Here is an 18,264-nt window from a genome sequence, read left to right as displayed (position 1 = left end):
TGGCGCCATCTCTCTGGCAGTAGATGAGCTCCTTTACTTCCAATTAATATCCCTTACAGAAAGTGCATTTCTACAGAAAAGACAAAAATTTATACAAAGTCACCATTAAAGTGCAAGATAAGTCATCCACATTCTATAAGACTGTGTCAGATAATAATCAAGTTCATTAGTGAATATGCAGCTAAACCAACTTTAATTGAAAAGTACCGATACAAACAAAATTTCATTTTTGCAACAACAAAAAAAAATCATTATTTTGTTAAGAACTATTCACAATGGAGTCAAAGGAAATGGCCATCATTGAAAATTCATTACAAAATGCAATATGCCAAGATGTCAGAAATCCGAGATTGGCAACAGTTGAAGGTAACGCACCAACTCGTGAACTGGCCGATGGCAATCTAAAACAACAAAGTTGGTATCCTACTATCAATAAATGATGACACTAGTAATATAACTAATCATGATGTCACTTTTATGATGCTCAACGAGAAAATTTCTCAGTTCTCAGAGGGAAACATTTTTCACAAATATTGAAACTGAAGGGTGCGACAGCAAAAATTTCTTTGATTACTTGCTCACAACATCATGAATGCAAGAACAGGAAACACTTTGTAAAAACAATGTAAATACTTGTGAGACACACAGTTTGTTCCAACACATGCAACAAATAACACAACAGTTTACAAAACAACAGGAATTTCAGGAAAGTGTAACACAACAACTTAAGGGTATAGGACAACAGTTTACACAGCAAAATCAGGCATTTAATGATTTCAAGAATAATATTAGTCAACAGTTCAGTGATGTGAGCAAAACTATGCGCACTGAATTATCTGACTAACTGTTCAGGAAGTTGACAGAGCAAGGTAAACCACTAAAACAAGAAATAATTACTGCAATATCCCACAATATGAATATGTTAACAGAAAGAGTAGACAATAAGCAGGAACAACTAGCAGGTGAGTTACAAAACCTCAGTGAAGCATATTCCCAAATTTAGGAGAGGCAATCCCAAGTGGATGTATCAGTAAAAAGTATGACAAATGCAGTCAGCAAGTTGCAAGACATGTACAAAAACTTACCTACAGAAGTACAAAAGTTAAGCCTAAGAGTGTACCAGTTAAGTTTAGAGCAAAAAAAAAAAAAAAAAACTGAAAAGGCTGAAGCGGGGTTGCTGGATAAGGACAGCATCCTTGCTGAAAAGGTAGTGTCAGACTGCAAAATTTATATAGATACTGTAGAAGAAGCTCTAAAAGAGAAAAAAAGTCAATTTATAGCTAAAATGGATTCAGGTTTAAAGGAAGCAGAGGAAATGTTATGAGGCAGTCTTGCTAAAACTACTGACATTCCAAAACAATACTGGACAGAAAACAAACCCATGCTTTTAGATAAGTTAGATACTTTCACTGGTTACCTGCAACACTTGGCTAGCCTGTTGAAGGAAAATAGCAAAGGTTGCAGAATGCAGCAACACTTGCTGGCAGCTGTACCTGTTGAGCAAGCGCAACTGCCATGTGCTATGTCACAATCCAACGTAAACATACCTGTCACTGACAGCATGGAGTGTTTGTCAACATTACTTGCAGATGAGGGATTACTCAGGCAGCAACAATTTCCAGTATTTACCTCATACCTGGACTGAAGCCCAGAAAATTAGATTTGTTGTTGGATACACACAAGGTGACATTCCACTATAGGCTACAGACGTGGCAGAATGTTGCCACTACTATGAACAGTTTGAGAGAGCCTTTCTGGATAAATATTGGTCTGAGGCTGTTTAAGTGAGGCTCAGACGTGAGGTATTCAACCCAGCTCCATTCAATAGCAAAGATGGAAGCTGAAGGGGCTATTTTGAAAAATATTTGAATAAAACCAGATACTGGACGAACCCGGTATCTGAAGTAGATGCGCTGAAAATTTTAAAGAGCTGTCTTCCTGCCCATGTTAGGGAAAAATTCATTACCATTCCAGAACATACAACCGAATACTTTCTATCTGTACTGGACTCAATGATCTAATATACAAAGAGAGACCAGTATAACCCAAGCCTGTTAATGCAGAGATAGTGCCACAGAGATTTACGGACCAAGTGAACAACGTATTCATAGTACAACATGGATGGCAACCTTACCCCACACATACCTATGGTGATGGTAAAGGTAATCACAACAGCAATGGCAAAAGCCATAAATTCAAGGGTGGATACAAAAGAAATGGGCAAAAGTTTAACAAAAACAACTACAACGGGCAAGTAGAGTATGGCCAGCCTTACACCATCTATAGACACAAGCTACCAGAAATAATCAGCAGATCACTTGGCAAACTCAAAACAATACCCCAGACAGTCGAATAATCCACAGACAACGGTATTTGACCAGCAAAGTAATGCACATATGCCGAATAACATGCAAAGGCAAAGAGGATTTCAGTCAAGAGCCTCACAGGGTACTAAATGGTGTAATCAAACACCAACAGTCCATATAGTCGAAATTACAGCTAACCCAGACACCATGACACCTCAGAACTTAAGCCAGTCACAGTAGGCTCCAGTTATGTGATCTGGGAGGACCTGCGGGACAAGCTTGATCGACACTTTCTTCATTATATATGATCAAGGTAGTGATGTGAAAGATACTCTCTAAGTTATATTAGATTTAGGATGCTGGAAAGTCATATTACAGAATTTATATTGTTAGTTGTTAGTATACGTCAAATTTGTAAACGATAATACAACTGGTTGTAGCACGGGAGAATTTTACTTTTATGTGTCTAGAGATGACGATACTTTAAATACAATGCTTCACATTGTGCGTAGCCCAGTTGTAAACAAATAAATGAACTTGTGAAATGCACAGTAGCACCCAGTGCAATACACAACTCACCACAATGCAAGTGGTATCAGAGCAATGCAATGCATGCGCATTGGAGAGCAAGCTAGTAACAAACTGCAACCGCGTGCTCGCCAGACAGGCACAGCTGGAAGTGTTGGAGCGCCCAAAACAAACAAACCTGATGAGCTACAGCCCACACTAGCATTTGTAAAGGTGATTGAATAAACAAGGACATAGAAAATTAAGAGTGAGTCAATACTACAGCTATGACTATCCGCACAATACACACACACACAAAGATAAGCCAAGGGATTATATACACGGGAATGGGATGCTAAACTATGAGATATTTACTTAAGCTATGTTACTGTACACATTATATCTACAGGGTGTTACAAAAAGGTATGGCCAAACTTTCAGGAAACATTTCTCCCACACAAAGAAAGAAAATTTGTTATGTGGACATGTGTCCAGAAATGCTTACTTTCCATGTTAGAGCTCATTTTATTACTTCTCTTCAAATCATGTTAATCATGGAATGGAAACACACAGCAACAGAACATACCAGTGTGACTTCAAACACTTTGTTACAGGAAATGTTCAAAATGTCCTCCGTTAGTGAGGATACATGCATCCACCCTCCGTTGCATGGAATCCCTCGTGCGCTGACGCAGCCCTGGAGAATGGCGTATTGTATCGCAGCCGTCCACAATACGAGCACGAAGAGTCTCTACATTTGGTACCAGGGTTGCATAGACAAGAGGTTTCAAATGCCCCCATAAATGAAAGTCAAGAGGGTTGAGGTCAGGAGAGTGTGGAGGCCATGGAACTGGTCTGCGTCTAACAATCCATCGGTCACCGAATCTGTTGTTGACAAGCGTACGAACACTTCGACTGAAATGTGCAGGAGCTCCATTGTGCATGAACCACATGTTGTGTCGTACTTGTAAAGGCACATGTTCTAGCAGCACAGGTAGAGTATCCCGTATGAAATCATGATAACGTGCTCCATTGAGCGTAGGAGGACGACGAAACTAAAATGAGCTCTAACATGGAAATTAAGCGTTTCCGGACACATGTCCACATAACATCTTTTCTTTATTTGTGTGTGAGGAATGTTTCCTGAAAGTTTGGCCGTACCTTTTTGTAACACCCTCTATATATGTATAATATTTACAAATTTAAGTATTGCAAGTGCACGCACTAATTATACTTAATGGACAAGAAAAGTCTTGGTGCTGGCAAACAAGTGAGTACAGTATAAGTAGCAAACTGAATAAGAGAAAACAATCAATTACTGATAAAATTATTTAATTGGATAGGCAAAAAAATCTACTCACCAAGTGGCAGCAGGACACAAACATAAAAGACTGTTGTGTCTGGCAAACTTTCAAAGCCAGTGGCTCCTTCTCCAGGCAGAAAGATTGAAGGGGAAGGAAAAAGGGTGAAGGAAAAGGACTGGAGAGGTCTATAATTATTAAACAATATTAAATAACTTTATCAAAAACTGAATAAGAGGTCACACCATGTCTCTAATACACTTTATCTTTTAGATTTATAAGGTAAGTAGAGACACACACATTACGTTAAATAAGTTTTGTGATAGCACAACTGCACACTGAAGTGAATGACACTGAAGTGAATGGTTGAATATATGAAAAAATTATTAGTAGCCATCGAGCCACTATACACCTATCTAAGAAGATTTAGTTTTAAGTTAGTATTAAGTTTTTTCTTCCAGGGAACAATGCATTGACATGTCCTAAAGTGAAGAAAGATAAATGCTTGTAGACTGTTAGGTACCAGATAAAAATAATAAAAGACTGCACTACAAGTAAATATAGTTGTAAATTTATGTTACGTATGAATGTGATAGTGTGAAAGTGTGTGAAGAAGAAAACAGTTGCAGTATGTCACATATCATGATGCTGAACTAAGGTTGAATACTATCAAATAATCAAGGGGTCGAAACCTAATTACTGTGAACGTCGACTGCCTATGAAAGCATCAAACACCTGAATTACAATGAAATTTTTATGCATGTTTCTTACTTATGTAAACATTGTTTTACACTGATTAAACATATCTTATTGATGATACAACATAGAAAGAACTACTCCAGTATAGTACATAAGGTAACTCAGAGAAATGTGACTAACAGAAATGACACTTTTATTCAACGACAATAATTACACAGTGGTCATCGAGATTTATTAGGGTCACCTGGATATTACAAAAATTTAAACCTCCACTTGGCTGACCATATTTAGGTTTCCCATTGTTTCCTTAAACTGTTGCATTGAAAGTCCAAAGCAGTTTCATTTTGTGATCCTAATATGTTCTCAATCCTTAATGACTTCATCATCAACAGAACAACAAACCTTAATCTTTCTTCCTTTTGTCACTGTTACTGGGATGCTAGGCATGTTCAGTAATATGATAGAGAATGCAGTTAAGATTATTACCCATGTCTTGTGTTGGATTATTCATAAGTATCTCTGTGGTTTTCAGAAGATAACTATCTGAATATTACAAGACATTGCAGCATAAATGTTTATTAAAATTTGTAACTGTTTCTTAAAATATCTAACTGTTTCTGCAAATGCAAAGCTCTTAATATACTTGTATAACAGCAGTTTGACTGTACTTTCTACTTTGATCATCCAGATTTCATCACCAAAATTCCTTTAAATCCAGACAGCGGTATCTCATTTACACCACATTAGACATTAGGATAAAATTTCACACCATTTAAAATTGAACTTACTATATATTTTCCTCTGCTTTAAATACATCAACAGTTCATACTAATTTGATATGCTCATTTTTTCCAATTGTGACATCAGTGTCAACTCAAAGAGTTCAGCATGCTTCCATTACGCCATTTTTCTGTTCTTGATGTAACAGGTCTTGAGAAGTCTGTACACCTCCAGTACGGGATGGTGATCCATGAAATACCTGATGCCACATTTCCTCTCACTAAATCACTGTGACCATCATTCCCCACTGAATACCCACATCTTCTCTCCACATAGCTCACCATGTGCACCATAAAAATAGACACACACTGTCAGCCCATTTACACTGGACATAATTTTATGTTATTTTTTCCTCACCAGACATTACTTTTGTTTTAAGTCTCATTCCTAGGTAAAAATGTTTACGGATGATCTTCACTCCCCTGAAGTGGTATGCGTCACTATAATATACAGAAATAGACACATCAGTGGATAGGCCATCCCTCCAAGTTTTTAGCACGTATTACAGGTGCTCAGTATGCACACAGTTTTTGACATGGCAAATACCACTACGATAGTCACATTTGTGCCTCATACATCCATAGGCAAGAGGAGGCACTTGGCCCATCCTGGAAACTAGATATAGTTTTTATTCGTTATCGAGTTCTCTCAGACTTGTAGCAATCATTTTTTGCGACTTGACTGAGCTATAGCAATAAATAACCATATGTCATGTGTTTTCTTAGTTGTCACACTGTTCATGGGAAATTATGTTGATTCATCGTTGCAGCTGCAGTTTCCATGTTTTGCATCAAGATGGATATGATTCCACATGTAACCATGCTGAAAATAATGTCTTGTATCTTTTTCTATCATTTCCTTGTTCAACCTCTACCAAACTTCAGAAAGGAGCCAGTCTAATACCCTGGAGCACAAATTCCATAGTCAGTCCCCAACACAATTTGTGACAGTCATCCATCCTAATTTCCTGTCATACACAATGAAATCACAACAGTAGTTTACCATTTCTCTGTGGAAGACAAAAATCCATTATAGCTTGCTGATTCCACATTCAGTCTTACACAACAGATTTTGTAAGAAAATAGCTGTGCTATATTGTAGGTGTGTATGTCTGTATTTAATTCCAAACATGTCAATCAAAAAATGGAAATACCACTTTCTACGTTAAAGGAGAGTGGAAAAAAAGGCTCTCCAGGATTGGGACCTCCTCTAAGCCTGTGTGTGCAATAATGCACCATCTGCAGTCACAGAGCTACAAATTCTGCATTCCAGTTGGCGTGCTGCACAATAATGCGGCAAAATGTAGAGATGAGGATTACCTCAGTGCAGTTCTAGTTTGCTAAAAGTTGCTTCTAATGGGCAGTTTGAGAATGATTTTTGGAGGTTTTCCACATTTGTGTAGTCATATGTTGGCCATGGGCAATGCTTTACCTAACCCAGAAAAAAAAGCTGTTAAATTACATTACAATCTACTTCACTTATGCTAGCCAATACTAAAAATATAGATCATGAAAATAATACCAAAGATCCATTAATGTGAACAGATGCGAAGTTTTATAAGCCAACAAATTCTTATGTACGGCTCAGAGTTGAACACCCCTTTCTTAAAGTTTATTTTCTGTTTCTCCACTTTGAGGGGTGTTAAGGTAGTATTTTTGTTGATGTCTAGCAGGATTTTATAAATCACCCTCTTTGCCTGTTTCACATTCATTTTCAATCTACCATTATGGGAATGTCATTTTTTTGTGAATCCTTTCTAGCTTTATTTGATAACTCACTGATATCCTAAATTTAATCATATGAGGACATAATTTCTGATCATCCAATGAAAAAAGTGACATCCATATTCACATTACCAAGATAAAAAGAGGTACTTTGCTTATACTGTTGAAATACACTTACCATTTAGGTACCAAAGTAATCTACTTTAAAAATACTAAGCAGACACATATCAAACTGTCAGCATGCAATATGTTTACAGGAAAAAATTTTGCGGATGCACATGTGCACATCCCACCACGTCATGGTTAATATCAGTGATTGCATGAATGATCCTTCCATGCAGCTCTTCAATGGCAGTTGAGTGAGGAACACATAATCTTTGAGATAACTCCATAAGAAGAAACCATATCAAGTTGATTCAGAAGTATGTGAGGGCCACTGAAGAACTGGAGTGTCCTGTGGGAAACACATCCACTGTGATGCTGAGGCAGTCCAGTAATGAGCTGCTACTGAACAACTGAAAGGAAGTATCCGGGAGAACTGTCTTTCTGCAAAATGAAGTCTGCACTGTCTTGCTGTAATTACGGCAGAATTCATTGCTCCAGCATGTCCAGGTACGGTTGACAAAACAAAACTGTTCACACAGAATATGACTAAGTACCACACCAGGCATTCTCGGCATGCACAGCCATGTCACAATTTTTGACAACTCTTTCGTCCCGTTAATGTCCATGTTGCATTATAGTGACAACATATTATCATGCCAGTGAAACATACTGTAGACAAGATTAGAAATTAATACCAATTAAGCACTACATGTGGACATATCAGATATCAAAGTGACTGCAAAATATGTTGTTATCTGACCAGAAATGCAAGAAGCGGTCCAAAGGAGGTCTTGGGATCACTATGCCACTAGCTTATGGTCAAACTGTCTATTTGTCACTCCTAAAATCAGAGTTCAGTTCTTCCATATGGTCGATATATTTTCGTGTCCCCATTGTGGCAGTTGCCAATGGCCTTTCTGTGGTAGCTCTTCTTGTATTGATGAGTATAACACTGGAGTATATTATTTGTAGTCTTTAAGGGGAGCCGGAGGTGCCTATGCTGCCCATGTTAAAATCATTAAGTTTGAGGAACATTTATGAATAAACTACCAAATAGAAAAATTTGAATTTTTTTTTTACATATAGAGTGGTTTAGTATTGCAGTTATGACAGAGGGATTTTGGAGTATCTTTTCTAGTTTCCGTCCAATTATTTTTTTTTATTAATGACCCAAAATTTTTTACAAATAATTGCTTTATAATTAAGCTGAAATGAAACTACTGAACATATTGCCAAATGGCTGTGTTACAATGTAAGTTTGACCACTAGGAGTGCTGTATAAAAATTTCATCTCTCTAGCGTGAGTGGATTTTGAGAAAATGTTCCTTATATTCGAAAAATTCTAATTTACGGGAAATGGCTATCAAAGTTTCTCAATACATTCCTGCACTATAGGATGGATTATCAGGGTCTTCTTCTTCATCCTCCAAAAGCTTCCTCTTCTGTCTTCTTTTCTGGCCTGTTGTTCCATCATACTTCGTATGCCTTTCTCTTCTTTCTGCTCCTCTTATCCTTTCTCTGTCAATATTTCTTAGTGCTCGTACAGTGTTCACCCCAGCTGTAAATCCTAATGCCTTCAGAACTTCACACTGTTCCCTTGGTTGTAGGTTGCTATTGCATCATAAATGCCAAAGTGCAGTGTTTTTATGCTTACAAACACCCTTTTAGGAATCACTTTCCAAATCAAATTGTTTACGCTCTCATTAGGATTCTGCGTATTTCCGTGTAGACATTTGTGTAACAATTCTGGCTGTGCTAAGTCATGAAAAATTGGTTTTATTGCATTTATCACAGCTGCTGGCAAACCATGTTTGTGATCATAGTCCTTTTTTGCATTATATTTGCATCAGGAATCTTTTGGGCACAGGCTGTGTTGAGGATATTCATTGGAAGAGGCAGTATGAAGGAACAATGCCCACACTGCTTTTCGCATGTCACTAACATTACTGGTATTTTGCCTTATAGCATACCCATAGTATCTCTGTAGACGTTCAATCACCTCATCAGTAAGCCTGCCTCTCCCTCCTATTGTCTTTCCATCACTGAGCTTACTTGAACCCAAAGTTTGTTTGAGCCTTCGAAGCCGTGCACCCATACGCTTTTGCACATGCCCAATGCATTCCAACTTTTCAACTACAAATTCATTTCCATATGGTTTCAGTTCCTCTATAGTCTTGAAACCTTTGGAGTCACCATCCCCAAGGTAGTATTTGTGCCTAACATGTATCTGGGAACTGAACGTTCAAAAATTTGTTTCACTCCATCCACTTCCATTGCTCTAATTGATCCACTAAAATTTGCCTCACAGGTTCCACTGTGCTCTCCTTTGATTTTATTTTTGCACCTACAATGTTTTGATAATATTGCAACATCTATCACTTTTGCACTATCACCACAAGTAGCAGTTACAACCCCATTCAGGGATTTATGACCCCTCTTGTGCCAGGAACCATCCAATGCCACTACCAAATCCCTAGAACCACCGTTCATTTCTACAGATTCCTCCACTGCTTCCTTCATGGTTTTTCAAGCCACATCTTCAACAGAGGATCCTACCAGTTCAAGTAGTACCCAAATTTGCTTGGAGGCGATGGCAAGTTCATAATACCACAAAACAGTTTACCAGCAGCAGAACCTTTTCCAATGGATCGAAGACCATACACAAGTCGAACATTCACATCCAACACTCTAGAGCATCCATTTTCACCAAAGAGACTGGCATGTGAATTGTAGAAAGTCACTTGATACTTGCAACATGCACAAGTTATCTTCATCTCACAAGCTAAACCAAAGTGCTTTGTTATCTCTAGTCCCACTCCTACACTTGGACACATTTTGCACAGAACACTTTCTTTCAGCACAGAAGATAATAATCCAATATTCAGTACTTCGTTAATATCATCACTGTCACTAACATATTCACGAAATCTGTCACTTCCACCAGTCAGCTTCTTGCTAGAAGATGTCACAGGGCTATGGCCGGCCATGTGTTGCTTAGCAGAAGAACGCACTGTTTCAGTAATTGTAGTATCGCAACTTGGTATTAGTGTTAATTTTCTTTTCCCTATGTTCTTCCTCTTCTTATATACACGGTTACTAAAACGTGGCATCGTAACCAGAACAACGCTTTACACAAGAAGTACAATACTACCAACAACAGGCGCAACGCTGAACTAATTCGAAACAGTAAACAGCAAAGAGACGATGTTCCACGCTCTTAAGGCGCTGTATGCGTACCAGGCCGAGAAAATCCCAAGCAGTTCGCCAGGAAGTCACGAGAGGGTGTTAGATGCATTCAGCGGTCGCCCATTTCCTCTGCAGGCGTGGGGAAAAATGGTAATAACTCCACTTCTAGGGCGAGTAGAACAATAATTCAAAGTTTACATTAAAGACGAATGTTCCAATTAATTTTCTAATTTTCGGTAGCAAAAAAAAGAAAACATAATTTTTGGATTTGAACACCTCCGGCTCCCCTTAAGAGAATCACTGTAGTGAGCTAAAAGAACCGTATCAAAAGAACTAAAAAAATTATTAAAATGCTGTTGGACACATATAACGATCTGAAAGAAATAAGCAGGGACATAACTCCGTAGATACCCAATGATGTAGTGTATGACTCTTTGTCTCACTACTATTAGAATTTAATTTGCGCAAATGACTATTTATGTTCTGATTTGACATTGTTTTTAATTTACCCATAAGATACTACCATTACTGAAAATGATTTTGAATATGGAGTAAAGGTGCCTGTTACAGGAGGGTTCACTAACATGTTAATGTGGGAAAGCTACTTTCTGGCTGAAGTAAGTGATCAGCTTTCTTGGAGGGTATCATAATGTAGTTCTCACAGTGCACGAGGCGTACAGCAGTGACAGTAAGACCACTGCAGAGTTGGATGTTGTCAAGAATCCTTTCTTTAGAGGTGTTCAATTTCAATTTTTTTGAGTGTATATGCTCGTGGGGGTTTAATGTCTGAAGTCGAGTAGCTGTTTTAACAATATTTGTGTGATCATTCATCTCTGTACAGGGAACATTCAAAACAATTCAGATATGTGACAGCTTAGCAGAACCAAAGGAGACAGAAGCGAAAGTTTTGTTCTCGAAAAAGAAAAAGAGAAAAACACCAGAAATAATCTTCCAGTCATTCATAGTATGTTTCGTACACGCAATCTGAACACAAAGAAGAAGACACTGAGTGCATGTTCTGCAGAGATCATTTGTCTGAAGGCTAACAGAGAGAAATGGGCACAGTGCATGGAATGTTATGCTTGGGTGCCCAAAGAGTAGTAACTTCCAGAACAGCTTTTATATGTTCTGACAGCACTTGGACAACAAGGAAGAGAATATTATTAGTTTAGAGTTTACCTGTTCTTAAAGTGGTCAATGCTGAGTGTTTCCTCTGATGGCCTCGTATTAGGACAACATTTCTATTTCCTATTCAAATTTACTTGTTTGAGCTTCTTTTAAAATTGGCATGTATTTAAATACTAAGTATCACAAATTAAATAAACAAAATGTAATTACAATAATCTGTATCAAGGCAGTCAGATAATTTCAGTAATTCATGATTTTGGAAAAGTACCACATCTACACGTATTGTCAAAAGTATGATTATTATTATTATTATTATTATTATTATTATTATTTAGGATGCAGCATTTTATGTTGAATGGAGAGTCATAATCAGATGTAGAAGTGACTTCAGAATGGGACCCTTGTTGTTCATATTATATATTAATGACCTCATGGACAATATTAAAAGTAACCTCCGACTTTTTGCAGATGGTGCAGTTATCTATAATGAAGTTCTATCTGGAAGTAGCTGCATAAATTTTTAGTCAGATCTTTACAAGATTACAAAGTGACACAAAGATTGGCAACTTGCTTTAAATGAACAGAAATGTAGAATAAAAAAAAAAACCATAGTATCTTATGACTATAATATCAATGAGTCACAACTGAAATCAGCTGATATATACAAACACTTGGGTATAGCAGCATGCATGGATATGAAATGAAGTGATCTCATGGAGGTAGACTTTGGTTTATTGATTAAATACTGGGGAAATGCAAGCAGTCTACAAAGGAGATTGCTTACAAATCACTTGTGCAACCCATTCTAAAATATTGCTCAAGTGTATGGGACCCATACCAAATAGGACTAACAGAGGATATTTACTATATACAGAGAAGGACAGTATCAAGGATTTTCATCTTCCACAGAGAAATGGTAAACTACTGTTGTGATTTCATTGTGTATGACAGGAAATTAGGATGGATGACTGTCACAAATTGTGTTGGGAACTGACTATGGAATTTGTGCTCCAGGGTATTAGACTGGCTCCTTTCTGAAGTTTGGTAGAGGTTGAACAAGGAAATGATAGAAAAAGATACAAGACATTATTTTCAGTATGGTTACATGTGGAATCATATCCATCTTGATGCAAAACATGGAAACTGCAGCTGCAACGATGAATCAACATAATTTCCCATGAACAGTGTGACAACTAAGAAAACACATGACATATGGTTATTTATTGCTATAGCTCAGTCAAGTCGCAAAAAATGATTGCTACAAGTCTGAGAGAACTCGATAACGAATAAAAACTATATCTAGTTTCCAGGATGGGCCAAGTGCCTCCTCTTGCCTATGGATGTATGAGGCACAAATGTGACTATCGTAGTGGTATTTGCCATGTCAAAAACTGTGTGCATACTGAGCACCTGTAATACGTGCTAAAAACTTGGAGGGATGGCCTATCCACTGATGTGTCTATTTCTGTATATTATAGTGACGCATACCACTTCAGGGGAGTGAAGATCATCCGTAAACATTTTTACCTAGGAATGAGACTTAAAACAAAAGTAATGTCTGGTGAGGAAAAAATAACATAAAATTATGTCCAGTGTAAATGGGCTGACAGTGTGTGTCTATTTTTATGGTGCACATGGTGAGCTATGTGGAGAGAAGATGTGGGTATTCAGTGGGGAATGATGGTCACAGTGATTTAGTGAGAGGAAATGTGGCATCAGGTATTTCATGGATCACCATCCCGTACTGGAGGTGTACAGACTTCTCAAGACCTGTTACATCAAGAACAGAAAAATGGCGTAATGGAAGCATGCTGAACTCTTTGAGTTGACACTGATGTCACAATTGGAAAAAATGAGCATATCAAATTAGTATGAACTGTTGATGTATTTAAAGCAGAGGAAAATATATAGTAAGTTCAATTTTAAATGGTGTGAAATTTTATCCTAATGTCTAATGTGGTGTAAATGAGATACCGCTGTCTGGATTTAAAGGAATTTTGGTGATGAAATCTGGATGATCAAAGTAGAAAGTACAGTCAAACTGCTGTTATACAAGTATATTAAGAGCTTTGCATTTGCAGAAACAGTTAGATATTTTAAGAAACAGTTACAAATTTTAATAAACATTTATGCTGCAATGTCTTGTAATATTCAGATAGTTATCTTCTGAAAACCACAGAGATACTTATGAATAATCCAACACAAGACATGGGTAATAATCTTAACTGCATTCTCTATCATATTACTGAACATACCTAGCATCCCAGTAACAGTGACAAAAGGAAGAAAGATTAAGGTTTGTTGTTCTGTTGATGATGAAGTCATTAAGGATTGAGAACATATTAGGATCACAAAATGAAACTGCTTTGGACTTTCAATGCAACAGTTTAAGGAAACAATGGGAAACCTAAATATGGTCAGCCAAGTGGAGGTTTAAATTTTTGTAATATCCAGGTGACCCTAATAAATCTCGATGACCACTGTGTAATTATTGTCCTTGAATAAAAGTGTCATTTCTGTTAGTCACATTTCTCTGAGTTACCTTATGTACTATACTGGAGTAGTTCTTTCTATGTATGGTCTATGATTCGTCATACTGCGTTACTTGCCAGTTCTTTTCATCCTTAAGTTTTGGACACTAATATATATATGTACAGAAGATATGAAAGGCATTCGGACATTTAAGAGATGCTTATTTTGAATCTTCTTCTGTGGTCACAAGCAAAAAACCTCACAGTCTTTGGACGCTATAATATCTATCTAGTACATGAAGTACAAGAATTAAAATTACAGCATCCATTGTGTCAATGAAACGAAATTATATATAACTGCCTATTTCCAATAAGCAACTATTACTTGGAGCCCAGCAAAAAGTATTCAGAAACCTTGATTATCTGGTTTTGGACCTGCCTAGAGAAATTTTACTTGGCTGATGTTCTTGAAATATAATGGCAAACTTCCAACAAGTTCTCCTGTACAAAGAAATCTTCCCTTGAAAGATGCTCATGGAAGAGCCACTGTGCTAGCACAGACAAAAAAGAAATGTTTGAGTTTTTCACTTCTACAGGATTTATTTCATAAGTTCCAATAAAAAAAAGTGAGACTTATAATATATCACAGCATTAAAGAAAGCTGTGGATTAAAACTGAAGAAACTGCAAAAAGGTAGGATTTTGAGGAGATGGGAAAGAACTACAGGTTGTAGGGAGCTTCAGGGAGAGCATTAGGGAATGATTGACAATAATGGGGGATAGAAATACAATAGAAGAAGAATGGGTAGCTTTGAGAGACAAAATAGTGAAGGTAGCATAGGATCAAGTAGGTAAAAAGATGAGGGCTAATAGAAATCCTTGGGTAACGGAAGAGAGATTGAATTTAATTGATGAAAGGAGAAAATATAAAAATGCAGTAAATGAAGCAGGCAAAAAGGAATACAAACGTCTCAAAAATGAGATCGACAGGACGTGCAAAATGCCTAAGCAAGGATGGCTAGAGGCCAAATGTAAGGATGTAGAGGCGTATCACACTAAGGGTAAGATAGATACTGCCTACAGGAAAATTAAAGAGACCTTTGGAGAAAAGAGAACCACTTGCATGAATATCAAGAGCTCAGATGGAAACCCAGTTCTAAGCAAAGAAGGGAAAGCAGAAAGGTGGAGGGAGTATATAGAGGGGCTATACAAGGGCTATGTTCTTAAGGACAATATTATAGAAATGGAAGAGAATCTAGATGAAGATGAAATGGGAGATATGATACTGTGTGAAGAGTCTGACAGAGCACTGAAAGACGTTAAGTCGAAACAAGGCTCCGGGAGTAGACAACATTCCATTAGAACTACTGACAGCCTTGGGAGAACCAGTCCTGACAAAACTCTACCATCTGGTGAGCAAGATGTATTAGACAGGAGAAATACCCTCAGACTTCAAAAAGAATATAATAATTCCAATCCCAAATAAAGCAGGTGTTGACAGATGTGAAAATCACCGAACTATCAGTTTAATAAGCCACTGCTGCAAAATACTAACATGAATTCTTTACAGACAAATGGAAAAACTGGTAGAAGCCGACCTCGGGGAAGATCAGTTTGGATTCCGTAGAAATATTGGAACACGTGACGCAATACTGAGTCTACGAATTATCTTAGAAAATAGATTAAGGAAATTTGTAGACTTACAGAAAGCTTTTGACAATGTTGACTGGAATACTCTCTTTCAAATTCTAAAGGTGACAGGGGTAAAATACAGGGGGGGAAAGGCTATTTACAATTTGTACAGAAACCAGATGGCAGTTATAAGAGTCGAGGGGCATGAAAGGGAAGCAGTGGCTGGGAAGGGAGTGAGACAGGGTTGTAGCCTCTCCCTGATGTTATTCAATCTGTATATTGAGCAAGCAGTAAAGGAAACATAAGAAAAATTTGGAGTAGGTATTAAAATCCACAGAAAAGAAATAAAAACTTTGAGGTTCGCCGATGACATTGTAATTCAGTCAAGAGATAGCAAAGGACCTGGAAGAGCAGCTGAATGGAATGGACAGTGTCTTGAAAGGAAGATATAAGATGAACATCAACAAAAGCAAAACGAGAGTAATGAAATGTAGTCGAATTAAATCGGGTGATGCTGCGGGAATTAGATTAGGAAATGAGACGCTTAAAGTAAATGAGTATTGCTATTTGGGGAGCAAAATAACTGATGATGGTCGAAGTAGAGAGGATATAAAATGTGGACTGGCAATGGGAAGGAAAGGAAAGCATTTCTGAAGAAGAGACATTTGTTAACATCAAGTATAGATTTAAGTGTCAGGAAGTTGTTTCTGAAAGTATTTGTATGAAGTGTAGCCATGTATGGAAGTGAAACACGGACAATAAATAGTTTAGACAAGAAGAGAATAGAATCTTTTGAAATGTGGTGCTACAGAAGAATGCTGAAAATTAGATGGGTAGATCACATAACTAATGAGGAGGTATTGAATAGAATTGGAGAGAAGAGAAATTTGTGGCTCAACTTAACTAGAAGAAGGGATCGGTTGGTAGAGCATATTCTGAGGCATCAAGGGATCACCAATTTAGTATTGGAGGGCAGTGTGGAGGGTAAAAATCGCAGAGGGAGACCAAGAGATGAATACACTAAACAGATTCAGAAGGATGTAGGTTGCAGTAGGTACTGGGAGATGAAGAACCTTGCACAGGATAGAGTAGCACGGAGCGCTGCATCAAACCAGTCTCTGGACTGAAGACCACAACAACAACATAATACATGAAGTGAGTTATGGACAAATATTAAATGTATGTATCATCTAAGAGTAGTAGAACCGTATTAATGGATAAATTGTGTTCTTGGTGTACAACAGGCAGGACGGGACTGGAGGAGTGTGAGGAAGGATAGAAGCATGAGGAAAGACAAGTTGCTCAATTGTGGTCATGCAGTTCTCACACTCTGTACCCCACTAGTCACAACAAGCAACTGTAGGATGTTTCAAAAAATTATATGGCACTTCCCCATGCCCAGAGGGGGGTCGCATCAACACTCGATGGCATACAGATTTGACCTACTAACAATACTAACACAAGAAATGCTTATGAACAGGTGTGCCTCAATCTCTGTACACAGCCAGAAGCAAAATTGATTCTCAATCATCCTGTACGGCAGTTGCATTGCTCTTCCAGGTAAAATGGCTTCCTCCACCATGAAGTCTGCTCACTTTTCAGTTTACAGACAGAACATCCTTCCTCAACTTTTGCTATCCACGTCTCTTATGTGAGTAGACAAAATAACATCACTAAGCTCGACATTTATATAGCAGAGTTATTTTTAGTTTATTAAGCGATTACTTACTTGCAACTGCCAAATGAGCTTTTATGTAAAATATGTTCCTATAAAGAATGGCTGTGATGTGTTTAATTTGTGTAATGTTCTCTGTGACCTATGTAGTAATGGCCGCTATCGACAGGGGATCTCAAGTTGATTCCGTATATCTAGATTTCCCGAAAGCTTTTGACACTGTTCCTCACAAGCGACTTCTAATCAAGCTGCAGGCTTATGGGGTATTGTCTCAGTTGTGCGATTGGATTCGTGATTTCCTGTCAGGAAGGTCGCAGTTCGTAGTAATAGACGGCAAATCATCATCAAGTAAAACTGAAGTGATGTCAGGTGTTCCCCAGGGAAGTGTCCTGGGACCTCTGCTGTTCCTGATCTATATAAATGACCTGGGTGACAATCTGAGCAGTTCTCTTAGGTTGTTCGCAGATGATGCTGTAATTTACCGTCTAGTAAGGTCATCCGAAGACCAGTATCAGTTGCAAAGCGATTTAGAAAAGATTTCTGTATGGTGTGGCAGGTGGCAGTTGACAGTAAATAACGAAAAGTGTGAGGTGATCCACATGAGTTCCAAAAGAAATCCGTTGGAATTTGATTACTCGATAAATAGTACAATTCTCACGGCTGTCAATTCAACTAAGTACCTGGGTGTTAAAATTACGAACATCTTCAGTTGGAAAGACCACATAGATAATATTCTGGGGAAGGCGAGCCA

At 37.8% G+C, this 18,264-nt stretch overlaps 1 protein-coding gene across 2 annotated transcripts in view; it reads right to left on the bottom strand.

Annotated features, from left to right (window-relative positions):
- Window positions 1-282: 282 nt before the first annotated feature.
- LOC126418842 (palmitoyltransferase app-like) overlaps window positions 283-18,264 on the bottom strand; it is a 197,461-nt gene continuing 179,479 nt past the window's right edge. The window contains exon 9 of one of the 2 annotated variants that reach the window (XM_050085824.1): window positions 283-401. In XM_050085824.1, coding sequence (XP_049941781.1) covers window positions 337-401 — 65 coding nt within the window. In that variant the 3' untranslated portion in view covers window positions 283-336. The remainder of the gene's footprint in view (window positions 402-18,264) is intronic. The other variant, XM_050085823.1, reaches the window with a different exon arrangement.

This window comes from Schistocerca serialis, chromosome 9, assembly GCF_023864345.2.
Source record: "Schistocerca serialis cubense isolate TAMUIC-IGC-003099 chromosome 9, iqSchSeri2.2, whole genome shotgun sequence".
In the NCBI taxonomy this organism is placed as follows: domain Eukaryota; kingdom Metazoa; phylum Arthropoda; class Insecta; order Orthoptera; family Acrididae; genus Schistocerca; species Schistocerca serialis.
Note: the sequence above shows the minus strand (reverse complement) of the source record. Positions and strands in the feature narration are given on the sequence as shown.